Source organism: Ovis aries, chromosome 4 (genome assembly GCF_016772045.2).
Source record: "Ovis aries strain OAR_USU_Benz2616 breed Rambouillet chromosome 4, ARS-UI_Ramb_v3.0, whole genome shotgun sequence".
Taxonomy (NCBI): domain Eukaryota; kingdom Metazoa; phylum Chordata; class Mammalia; order Artiodactyla; family Bovidae; genus Ovis; species Ovis aries.
Window position 1 is genome coordinate 120,115,953 of NC_056057.1, and position 12,403 is coordinate 120,128,355.

The window sequence follows — 12,403 nt, forward strand, 5'->3', positions numbered from 1 at the left end:
AGGGATGGAAACAGGCGCACGGTTGCGGGGGAGCCGGAGCCGTGGGAGCCGCCGGTCTGCAGGGTCAGTCCACCCCCTCGACCAGGGCCGCCTCTGCTTGCTGCTGCCTGAGCCCCGCCTCCGCCTGATCACGCCCTGTGCCAAACAGAGGCCAGTGGAAAGCACCCACTTGCGCATCCCTGTGTCTCCCTCGTGGCTGGCGCAGCCCCGCAAGCCCCACGGAGTGCTGCTCATGGCGCCGGGCGCGCTCCCAGGGCGCAGGAAAGAGGCAGGACGCTCCTGGGAGATGTCCAGCTGTCTGGTCTGTGTCCGCAGCTGTGGGCACCACCCCTGCAAGGCAGAGAACCCAGTGTGAGGACCACTGTCAGGGAAAGGGAGGCGAAGGAAAGGTTTGTGGAGCTGTGGCGGCAGCTACGCAGGCAGGAGAGCCTTGCGCGTCTTGTGGCACCCCGTTTTTGCCTTGGATTGAAGGCGTTGATTCAGGGTTGTCATAAGAAAGGCCTTCCTACAGAATGATCTGAGACAGAGTGAAGTCCACATGCATAATAACGTGTTTTCTTCTACGCCTGCTTTTACTGATTGTTTAATTTCCAGTGACATTGATGTAATTAGAAATTACTAAGCGATTGTGATTTTTATTTTCATAATATTTTAAGTTTACATATTTATATAAAATTCAGATACGTTTTCAGTTAATTTCCTTTTTCTGAAAAATTTTCCAGCTCAAAGTATATCCATATGTTCTGTCAAAGCTTTACATTTACCTGGGTTTAGTCGCTCAGTCGTGCCCAACTCTTGTGACCCTGTGGACTGTCGCCCGCCAGGCTCCTCTGTCCATGGGATTCTCCAGGCAAGAATGCTGGAGTGGGCTGCCAGTTCCTTCTGCACCACTTATCTGACATACCTTAAAATTTATTTTCTCTTATTAGTTGTAAAAAGAAAAAAAAATCACTTAGTAACCATGTTGCTTTAAAAATTGTCAAGCGTTTTTAAGAGAGTCTTAAAATTGTGAAGAGAACCCTAAAATTTGTTTCCAGTTTGTTCAAAATGGCATGTTATGTTGCTATTTCATACCTTATATGACAGCCTGCAGGAAAAGGAAGGTTGACAGAGCCAAAACGGAAAGCAGCGTAGAAAAAGCAGTCTGGCTTTAAAGGTGCCATGAGGACAGGAGAGGCAGTGCCTGGCCCCCACGGGCAGCAGGGCGCTCCCCGCACCATCGGGACGGTCACTGAGGAGAAGGGACAGTTGCCTGAACAGGGCTCCAGCCAGACAGCAATGCGTGTTCTGGGAAAGACTGCCACAAAGGACAGTTACTAAAAGGAGGGTGCGTGAGCAGCAGTGTTGGAGCAGGTCCTGTGCGCGGGCGCTCGCTCACCCCCAGCAGTCCATCCTTTGGTGGGACGGTGCGAGGGCCAGGACCCGAGAGCCCTTTTTCTGGATTGTTCTGTCAACGCCTGGTCCTTACCGTCAGGAAGCACCTGGTGGTTCAGAACGGCCTTCACGGGGGTTCTGACCTCGGGCGGTGCCCGTGGCCGCCAGACCCCGTGAAAGTACAGGAGGGTCTGCTGGCTCACAGAGCATGTCTCTAACGGAACCTCTAGGTCGGGGCCGTGGGGACCTTCCAGACTCTGTACACAACGGTTCTCCAAGGAAAGGCCCGTCAGCAACGTGTCAGAGAACCCGGCAGAGAGAGCATCACGCGAGCTTGGGGGAACCACACCCTTGGAGATGCCACCCTTGCTGGAGAGAGAGCCAAGAACGCACCCGAGCCGGGGCAACCCGTTCCTGCTGGGGAGGCGTCCGGATGCGGCATGTGACTTCACAGGACTTCCGGCTGAGCCGGTCGGGGAAGGCATGGGCGGGGGTGGGGGGCGGGGTGTGGCTGGTGATAGGCACGGGGGCCTCGGAGCAGGCCCCGGGCAGCCAGAGGACTCCACGTGAGGGGAGCTACTGGGCAACGACTGCCTCCGACCCAGGCCTGATGATGAGGAAGAGACGCCAGAGAGGCAGCGGAGCGGGAGACGCACGCAGAGCCCCGGGCAGGGCCTTCTGCTCGTCGAGGACGGCTTCTGACTTGTGTCACGCCCTGGGTCTTCCGGGATACGGGCGCCAAGACTACAGCGAACAGTGGGAGCGGGGTCACCGCTGTAAACACAGGTTCAGAGAAGAGCAGAAACGTTGGGGCAGAAGCTGTGGTGTGTCTCCATCAAGTTAGGCCAAATGGGCCTGCGCCTCCTGTCCCCTCCACCACCTGCCTCTGCCACCCTGTGCAGCAAGACCACCCCTCTCCCTGCTCCCTCCTCCGCCCCACCCAGCCTAATGAGCCTGAAGACGGGAGGGGGCAGGCTTCTCTAGTGACCCACTTCCACTTCATGGTCAAGAATCGTCACGCCGCCCAGTGACACGTTAGCTGCTGTGTGTGTGAGCGCCTTCCTGTTAAAGCCCGCTGTCTGTATGAGAGACTGCAGTGTCTTCATCGTCGTCCTCGTCACCCGAGTGTTGATGCTGCAGACCGTCCTGGTCAGGACTTGCAGGGAAGTGGACAGCCCGTGCTTTCAGAGGCCTAGAGTGAGGGATGCTGACCGTAATAATACCGTGTTAGCTTTCTTCCTGCTTTGACTTGGCCTTCAAAGAGCTATATTACCAAGCACTCTGCCTCTCTCTCTCATGATTGAGGAAACTGCTGATCACCTTGTCGTCACAGGTAAGGGGTTTCTGAAGCAGGGAACCGTGGCGCCAGCCCTGAATGGTGAGCAGAACTGGAGCAGTGTGCGCTGTGAACACTCCTCTGCGCTGTTCCTTAGCGCACCGGCTGGGCGGCTGCAGAGCGTCTTCCCGGAGCTGCTTCATCAGTGCCCGAGTCACCATACCCCTGAACAGATAGGCGTTCCTTTTCCACGTTGTTCAGTCCCTAAGTCGTTTCTGACTGTTTGTGACCCCATGGACTGCAGCACGCCAGGCTTCCCTGTCCCTCACCATCTCCTAGAGTCTGCTCTTCCCTGGTGGCTCAGATGATAAAGAATCTGCCTGCAGTGGCTTTTTTACCCAGGGTTTGATGCCTGGGTCGGGACAATCCCCTGGAGGAGGGCAGCCCACTCCAGTACTTGCCTGGAGAATTCCGTGGACGAGGAGCCTAGAATGCTACAGTCCATAGGGTCGCAAAGAGGTGGACACAACTGAGCAGCTAACGCTTCCTCCCGTTTGCGTGTTGTTTGATGTCGGGTGTTGGTGACACGCACAGCATCTGCGGTGCTGTGTGTCATGTAGACGGTGTCACAGGTGCTGACAGCCGGTGGTGGCTCTTAAAAGCAGATGATGTACACTTGAGCTGGCAGTGAGTGAGCGCAGTGCTGTGAATGTCCTCTCTTGCTTTCGACTTTTGTAATAATGTTTTCCTTTTCTCGCTTACTTCACCGTGAGAGTACATTATGTAGCTTGTATACCATATGAAATGTACTAATTGACCGTTCGTGGTATCAGTGAGAGAGGCACAGTTACACCTGGATTCTCAACTGTGTGGACCCCGACTCCTGCTGAATTGTTCAAGGGTCAGTTTACTTAGGGCCCCCCTCCCAGTCTTACCCCCGTAAGTGGGTGCTTTCAATCAGTCTTTTGAATCCAGTGCCAAGAAGACTAGATTTGATTCTAAAAACACTGTGTTGCTGTGTCTTGTTGTTTACAGAAGTCAGATTTGGGGAGCCACGGGCTCTCAGCTCTCGCCAGAACTGAGAGGCAGCTTCTGTGAAGTCTCTGAGACAGACCCCTCCTCCCCTGCCTGGAGCGTCAGTGCCAGCAGTTAACGGGTGTGCCTTGGTTGGGCGTTTCCCAGTTACACAACGTTTGCTTACACTTAGAACTTGCAGAATATGACGCTGCTAACTGCTGACATTGAGCCTGAGAAGTATTGTATGTGCTAAATGCTCACAGTTCGTCCTTAAGGCTGCGCATGGCAGGTAGATGTGGAGGCTGTGTTGCACCCGCAATCACCTGCTTGGAATTCTCTCTGAGGATGACTGTGTCTGGTAATTGATCAAAACAGATGCAGATAGCATGTCTGTGGAATTGAGTCACCAGTGAACAGCCCCTCATTTAAGTGTAGTTAGGTGTCAAATAGTGTGCGTTAAAGTGCAGCCCTGCCCTGGCCCTGCGTGCTGCGTGTCCTTGGAGGAGTAGTTCACTGTCCCTGTCCTTGGCTTTGTCACAAGGGAATGGGCTGTTCTTAGCCGGAGACGGTTGGGGCATTGGAAGCGGTTCCTGTGTGTGTGTGGTTCCTGGCGTGGGTTCCTGCCCGGGGTAGGAATCAGGTGGCTGTGCGCTCGCCAGGCGCAGCGTTTGTCCTCCCTGGTGGGGTGGGCGGCCCTCCGCGTAGGCGCGGTCAGGGCGCACAGGCTCACACGGCAGGTCCTGGGACCTTAACGCTGGCACTTGCCCATGGCGTGGTGGGGTTCAGTGGAACCTGTGCTGGCGAAGCCCGTCTCCAGGCTGTTTCCTGGAGGCCCCCTGGTGCCTTGAGGTGCTTCGGGCCGGACCTGTGTGAGCGACTGCACACTGCCTTGGCAGTGGCTGCAGAGCAGACCTGCGGCCGGGCCCGCGCCCCCCCCCCCCCTTCCATGCCGGGTGCCTGAAGGGCGCAGCGGGAAGCGAGGCAGGATGCGCCTTTCGGGGTCAGACACCCACCTGCTCCGGGACTGAGCCGGGCAGGGCCTTTGTGACGTGCGGAGCGATCTTTCATGGCCTGTGTCCTGAAGCCCGTAGTGGAAACTGTTGCACTCGCTGCGAGTCTGGGGCCTGGAGTCCTCCTCCTGTGCGCTGCCCTCACGAGGGCCGTGTGCAGGTGTGTCTCGCATGTCAGGCAGGCTTCAGCTTCTCGGGGTTTTTTTAAAATTTAGTCTTGTGGCACATTATATAACCAGAATTTTCCCCGTTCTTCAGCCAAATATTGTTTTAAGTGATGGTGCAGCCTCTGGCGTCCTGACTCTCATGCCATTCACTTCTTTCAGAATGTCTGTGTGACGTTAGCGTCGGGGACTTCTTTGTTGGTGTGTCTCTTTGCATTCCTTGGCGACTTTGTGTGCCCGTATTATCTTTAGGTCCTAACTCTGCCTGCTCCCCTCTATCTAGTGTTTGAGTTTGTTACAATGTTGGGGGGGGGTTCATATTTTCTCCTGAACACCTGCCTCCTGCCCCTGCCCGCTCCATTCTTGATCAGAGTGGAGTCATCCCAGGGAAGCCCTGGTCAGCCTAGCTCATTGTCTCCTCTTAATGTTGCTGGGTGTTTTAAGCCTTGCATTAAAATAGCTTCAGTATTCTTGCTCCCCTCCCCTGACTTCCTGTAATACCAACTTGTTTCATTGCTCTTTAAAAAGATGTTTTCTCCTCACCCCACCCCCTTTTTAACAGAGCCTGACTTGAAAAAGCGGATCCGTGTGCACTTACTGAATGCGCACGGCCTGGACGAAGCCGGCATCGACGGCGGCGGCATTTTCAGAGAGTTTCTAAACGAGCTGCTGAAGTCAGGGTTCAACCCCAACCAGGGGTTCTTTAAGACCACTAACGAAGGGCTTCTGTACCCCAACCCAGCTGCTCAGATGCTTGTGGGCGATGCCTTCGCCAGACATTACTACTTCCTGGGCAGGATGCTCGGAAAGGTAACGTACACTCAGCGTGAATGTGGGTCCCCAGCCGCGGGTGCTGACGTTATGTGCTCCTGTGTGGCTGCTGTCTGACGATCTCTATTCAGAATTACTTATGTAATTTTGATGAACCCCTGAATAGTGTTTTCTTTTATAGCTATATTACATGCATACATAACATTAAAAATTATTGGTGTAGGAGAAGGGGGAGAGGACTGGGGGATGTTGACCCGGGCAGCTACAGTGGCAGCAGCAAAAAATTAAAAAAAAATTTACATGTGTAGGAACTAGAGAACACAGCTGTGAAATTCTGCTTATAAGCCTCACAGTTATTACCTGCGCGCATAGGCAGCGCAGATATTGTGAGTCTTTCCACAGTTGCTCTTGTTGATAACTAGCATTAAAAGTGATTCTTTGAAGGTTCTATGAAGTGTTCAAAGTGCTGTGAGACAGAGGGCCGTAGTTACTCAGCGTGCATTGAATGTTTATGCTGCGTTCCATTTCTTTTGACATGTGGCCCCTTAAGGGTACTGCCATAACGCTGCAGTGGCCAGAATGTAACACCTGATGGTGTGCACCGTCTCGCCAGACATAGCTTACTCTTTGTTGTAGATGAAAGGAAAATTTAATTATATAACCTGTTGGAGACTTCCTATTTAGCGATGCAACTTTGAAAGCACACGTTCCCATTGAAGTCAGGAGCAGGACAGTCACCATCACTAGACTAGACCGGCCCTGGCCTCCATCTGTCCAGGCTGCTGCCCTAGGGTGCCGCAGGCCGGCAGCTTACACCCCGCAGAGGCTGGCTTCTCACAGCCCGGGCCGGCCTCTGGCTCAGGGCACCATGTGTCCTGTTCGGTGCGGCCCCGTACTGGGCCGTGGCCGGGGCCCGGGGAGCTCCGCGGGGCTTCTCTGTAAGGGCGCTGACGCTGTTCATGTGAGCCGCACCCTCATGCCCTAAGCACCAGGGGCTGCGTCTCCCAGCACTGTCACGTCGTGGGGTTGGGGAAATCAGACCATGGCGTGGCCCGCGGATGTGCAGGGCATAGCCCGCAGGTGCTCAGTTTCCGTCTGGTTCTTTTACTTCCCGTTTGAGATGGTGGAGAGGGATGCCTGATGTTTAATTGCCGTCCACCACGTTTTTAGAGACTGCACTGTAACACAGGGACTGGAATCAGTTCATATTCTGAGGTCAAAGGAGTGGCCGGAGGCAGCTCGGAAACTCAGGGCAGCAGACTCCAGCCCCTGACCAGGTCTCCCCCGGTTCCATTGCTTAGGGAACGAGCAAGGCTCCCGCGCTGTGGCGGAGCCGGCTGCTCTCCCCGCGGTGGGAGCGGGTGGGCAGCGCTGGGCTCGGTGCTCTGGGCCCTCTCCCTCGGCGGTCCGTGCGCCGTGCAGTGGGGACACACGGGCCGGGGTCTCCGTGGCAGGAGCTGGCTCCCCGCGCCCTGGCTTGCAGCCTCTGTTCTCAGCAAGTGCTGGGGTGACAGGCGTGCTGGTTTCAGGGAGGCCCTGGGGACGCGCGAGGAGGTGCCCAGGCTCCTGGAGACGCGTGTGAGGGCAGGAAAGTGACGCTGGATTGCTGGGCACGTTTTGGTGTCCTGCGTGTCTGTTTTTTTCTTGTCCTGGTTTTATTGAGATAGAGTTCGCCAGCCATGCAGCTCACCCAGTTGAAAAGCACGGATGAGGGGCTCCAGTGCCAGCGCAGAGTTGCACGGTCACCGCTGTGAGCACAGGGCATTTTCATCACCCGTGTCAACCCTCCCCCTCCAGAAAGAAGCGAGGCAGGCGCCGGCCAGCTTTCGGGAAGCGTGCCGTGTGTCTCCTTTCCGTGCGCTCCTGCGCGTGGCCTCTGAAGTGGCCGCCTCTGCGATTGGCTCGTTTCCCTCAGCCCCTTTTCAAGGGCCGATCTGGTTGTGAGGTGTCAGGACTGTGTTCCTGGTACTGCCAAGTGGTCCTCGGTGCTGTGACAACCGCGTTACGGAATCGTCCCTCAGTCGTGGACCTCAGGGTTGTTCTGGATGATATTTTTAGGGGGCGGCATGATAGAAGTGAGTTCTTTGGGTGCCTCCGGGGGAGGGGGTGGGAGGGTCACAGGTGGGTCGTGTCGGCCTCTCAGCAGGCCTGGCCCCCAAGGGATGAGAGAGGTTCTGGAGAAGGACAGTGGACAGGTGGGCTGGTGTTCCCAGCTGGGGCAGCCGACTTTGGTGAAGTGGCCGTGGATGCAGAACCAGACGGGGGGTGGTGTCGGATCCTGGGAGACCCTGCAGAGCTGACGAGCAAGTGCCACGCCCTCCGGGGACGGACGGCACGCTGCCCTGGCCTGGGCCGGGCTCTGCCCCGTGGGGTCGTTCTGGCAGTGCGGTGGGGCGCACTGGGGCGTCCTGACTGAGCACAGCGGGGAAGGCCACGGAGGAGGGGTCTCTGTCTGGAGGAGAGCGTAGCCTGGAGGAGGCTGAGTGCTGTGTGCGAGGCAGCTGTGGGGTCAGGGAGGTGGGCGCAGGGCAGGCACAGTCCTCCTGGCGGCAGGACACACAGCCTGGGGGACAGACCGGACGGGATGCGTGTCCAGGGTGGGCGGCCCAGGAGCTTTGTCACCCTGAAGTAATTTAGAGACCAGTGTTGCGATGTGCTTTTCTATAAAAGTTAGTCAGAACTATAGTAAATTTCAACTTTATCATTGAATCCCTTTATGCAGCGCATTTGAGGTCTGTTCATGCGGTCCATGCTGTCTCTAGCAGAACTCCGCTCTCCCCCTGGAGCTCCTTGGATGGAGTGGCCCGTTAGAGAAGCACCCTAATTAAACTCGGGGCCTGCAGAGCAGACGATGCTCTTGTGACTTACCAGAAGCCACAGTCCACACTCCGTGAAGCTCTGCCTTTCTGAGGGGCACCGGTCAGTGAGGGAGAGTTTGTTCACTGAGCTGTGCAGCCGTCACCACCAAGATTTCAGAAGAAAGTGGTAAAGAAGGAAACCTCACGTCATTCACAGTTACTCCCCCTTCTGCTCCAGCCCTGCGAGTCCTGGGCCACCCCTCAGCTCCTTTCTGTCTCTGCAGCTTGCCCGCTCTAGACCTCTCCTGTGAGCCGAGTCGCGGGCCCTGTGGCCATTCATGACTGGCTTCCTTGCCTTGGCGTAGTGCTTTCAGGGTTCCTCCACGTGGTGGCGTATTATCCGTGCTTCATTCCTTTCTTTTCTGAACAGGATGTCGTCATGCGAGTAACTGCCACAGTTTATCAGTTTGTTATTTCACGGAGGCTCGGATTTGGCTCTTAGGAGTAATTCTGCTGTGGACATTCATGTGCAAGGCTTTGTGTGGATAGTGTCTGCGTGTGCTGTTGTGTGTGCATGTCTGACCGTCCTGGCGGTCTTGCTGAGTTGGCCACACATGTGCGGGTTTGTTTCGCCCCTGTTCCATTCCTCTCTGTGTCCAGCCTTCTGCCAGGGAGGCCCTGGTGTGATACTGCGTGTGTGTGTGCAGAGGGCGCTGCTCGTGCGCACGCGTGTGTGTGTGTGTCTGCATAGTGGCACTGCTCATGTGCGCGTGTGTGTGTCTGCATAATCGCGCTGCTCACGTGGGAGCCTCCCTAAGGACACATCTGCTGTGAAGCTGCAGATCCAGAGGAGAGCAGACCCTCTTACTCCTCCGTTCCAGAATGTATCAGCTCTGTAAACCAGGTTCCAGGTCCTAAAAGTGAAGTGTGTATAAATGCTGTCTTAATAAAGATCTTGAAATAATAAAGTTTAGACAAAAGCAACAACAAAACTATCGTTGTTTGAGAATGGTACTTAATTTAGTTCCTCATTTTAAAGATTTTACTTGTATACTTTTCTGCAAGGGAATTCCTAAGGGAGCACTAGTTTCTAAAACATTTCTGACTATAAATGGTTAAACTTTGTACCAGCATGTTAAAAATTGTCCATATCTAAGTGAGTGTAGTAGCATAGCACTAATAGTGTGGTATCCGAACATTAAATCTTTAAGAGAAGAAAATTGTCTATTGATTGATTATGATATTTATTGGGTCATAATGTATTTAAATTTTCTTTAATGCATATGTTAGTGATTGTTTACTGTGATGAAGTGCAGTGAGGTCCTCAGGAGCGCTCCTGCATAGGAAGAATTACCTCATGTCACTGGTCACTTCTCGCTAAAAGTTCCATTAGCAGATGATTCCTGCTCTGGTGTGGGTTGTGATTGCATTTTATCGCCTGTAAATCAGACTCTGGACAGGGAATAAATAAACAGTTCAAGGATGTGGTAATGTCATCTTGAACTTTTTTTTTAAACAGATAGAAGCACCTATGTCCATTTAAGCCAATTAAGTTCAGAATATTTATTGAAGGAAATCTTTTATCATATTTGAATTGTACTTGGAAATTTTTTTTTTCCCCTTGCTTTGGAATATTGATTTAATTGGAACAGAATGTCTGTAAATCAGGTTGTTTGATAATATCTTGGTCATATATTTCAAATTTTTAATTAACAGATGTAAAACTTCAGCATACTTTATAATTTTGTACTTGAGTGGAATTCCGTCTACACCTAATGAATCATACGCTGTAGTATTGGCAGTTAACAGTTTATCCTGAGACTTTTGAGAGTTGGGAAAATTATTTTTGTATTTGTTAGAATCCTTTTATAGAATGCTCACTGAATTTGCTGAGGCTTTGAAACTGTCAACTGAGGTGAATACTAGTAATTTAAGTTACTTTGGTCCTTAAATGACAAAGCTTCTGTTGTATAACATCTTGTTTCGAACTCGCCAGCTCATTAAGGGTCAGCATAGTTGAGCTGCTTCATCTGATTGAGCTCTGAAGTTATTGTATCTTTCCTTCAGGCTTTTTTAAACATATCATTCAGCCAATAGTTGATCGTTCTGTGCTAAGCACAAGTCTTCCAATCAAGACTTGCATGTTGAGACTCTCTAATGTTAAGACTCTTTTTATTTAGAGGTCAGCGGATTTCAGAAGCAGGCTTTCTCTGAATCTCCCAGTTAATTAACCGCAGGGATGATTCACCATGCGTTTCCTCTTGTTGACCTTCAACTTTTTTGAGAAACAGAAAAATCAAAGATCATAATTAACAAATATGTAAAACTTATAATTTATTATAAGTGATTACTTATTTGACCCTTATCCCTTCAGAGAATTGTACTGCTTTTATAGCATTCTAATCACAATTTATATTCTTTTCCATTAAAAGCAACGCGTTCCCAAATCTGGAGATTCTTCTTCTTCCTAGTTAAGGTCATAGTTTTCTATATAAGTTTGTTTCTTCAGAATTAAACATGAAGTTAAAATGGTCTTATTGAACAGTAAAAAATGGCAAGTGTATGCCAGAATTCAGTTGATTTCAGTACTTAAAAGTATTATTGAAGTTTTAGCTATTCTGAGATAGTCACCAGAATTCTTTCTGCCCCCGCATAAGCAGATCTTGCTTTCCACTGAGATATCCCTTGTCACATTTTTAAAAATTTTTCTTTATTAAAAAAAAAAAATTTTGGCTGTGCTGGTCTGCAGGGGCTTTCTCCAGTTGCGACATGTGGGGACTGCTCTCGGTTGAGGGGCAGGCCCCTCGCTGCAGCAGCCTCTCTGGCTGTGGACGCGGGCTCCAGGGCTCTGGCAGTGTCCTGGCTGCGGGGCACAGACTCCCTTCTCACATGCTGAAGCCCTCCACACACTAGTTTAGTGCAGGTCAGTGTTACATAGGGCTGTTTTTCTTCTTCTAAGCCATGTTAGATTCTCACCGGGAAAATCAGGAACACAGACTTTGCTGGTGCTGCCTAAAGTGCACAGCGTGTCTTTCCTTGCTCTTTATTTGTGCAGTAAGCACAGTAATTATCTAAAAAATGAATAAAATCCGCCCATTTAAATCCTTCTATGCATTCAAATAGGCACTTTGGGGACTTCCCTGTGGTTCAGTGTGTTAAGACTCCCTGTTCCCAATGCAGGGGGCCTGGGTTCGATCCCTGGTCAGGAATCTAGACCCCACATGCCACAGTGAAGACCCAGCCAAATAAATACATTTTAAAGATGAATGAATAGTCACTGTGAAAAGCGAGCCAGGTGAAGACGTATACTGCTACTCTTGTTCCTCACATCGGGGTAGCTTCTCTGGGAGGCAGCCAGGGGCTGTTGAGCTCCTCCGTGAGGCAGACCAGGCAGGGGCTCCTGGTGCCACCCCGGGGGTCAGAGACAAGGTGAGCAGGCCTCCTGGCCTCTGCTGGTATGGATGGGCACGGGCAGCAGAAACTCAGGCAGGGTATCGTCAGAGGTGCCCAAAGGCTAGGTGGCTCACCCAAAAGTGCGTGTGGCTACGGAAAAGGCCTCCAAGAGTTCTGTGCTGAGGGTGCAGGAGTGAGGGGGGACAGCCCAGGGCTCAAGGCTTCTGCTGTGGAGGGTGACATGTTCAAAACTCAGCTGGAGGGTGATGGCCGCACAGCTCTGTGAATATACCAGTACTGACTTCTCGGCGGGGGAAGGGGACGTGACTTTTCCATCACCTGGTGGGCGGGGGAGCCTGAGCCTGGAGGAGTGGCCAGGAGTGGGCACTTGCTGGGCAGTAGCTGTGTGCCTGGGAGGATTTCCCGATGCCCAGTGAGGAGAGCGGCTTGAAGGCGTGACCTCTCGCCTCCCACCCACCCAGCATCCTCAGAGGTTTTCAGAAGTGAACGGGCTGTTTTCAGAAATAAAGCTGTCAAACCCTTGGTGCAGATTACCTGTTGGAATGATGGAGTAGGTCTCTCCTTGGCTTCCGGGGCTGG

At 52.5% G+C, this 12,403-nt stretch overlaps 1 protein-coding gene across 4 annotated transcripts in view; it reads left to right on the top strand.

Moving 5' to 3' along the window:
• The window catches only part of UBE3C (ubiquitin protein ligase E3C), a 111,751-nt gene that overhangs the window by 72,480 nt on the left and 26,868 nt on the right, over window positions 1-12,403 (top strand). For all 4 annotated transcript variants that reach the window (XM_060415236.1, XM_042249097.1, XM_060415237.1 and 1 more), the window contains exon 18: window positions 5,404-5,651. In XM_060415236.1, coding sequence (XP_060271219.1) covers window positions 5,404-5,651 — 248 coding nt within the window. The remainder of the gene's footprint in view (window positions 1-5,403; window positions 5,652-12,403) is intronic.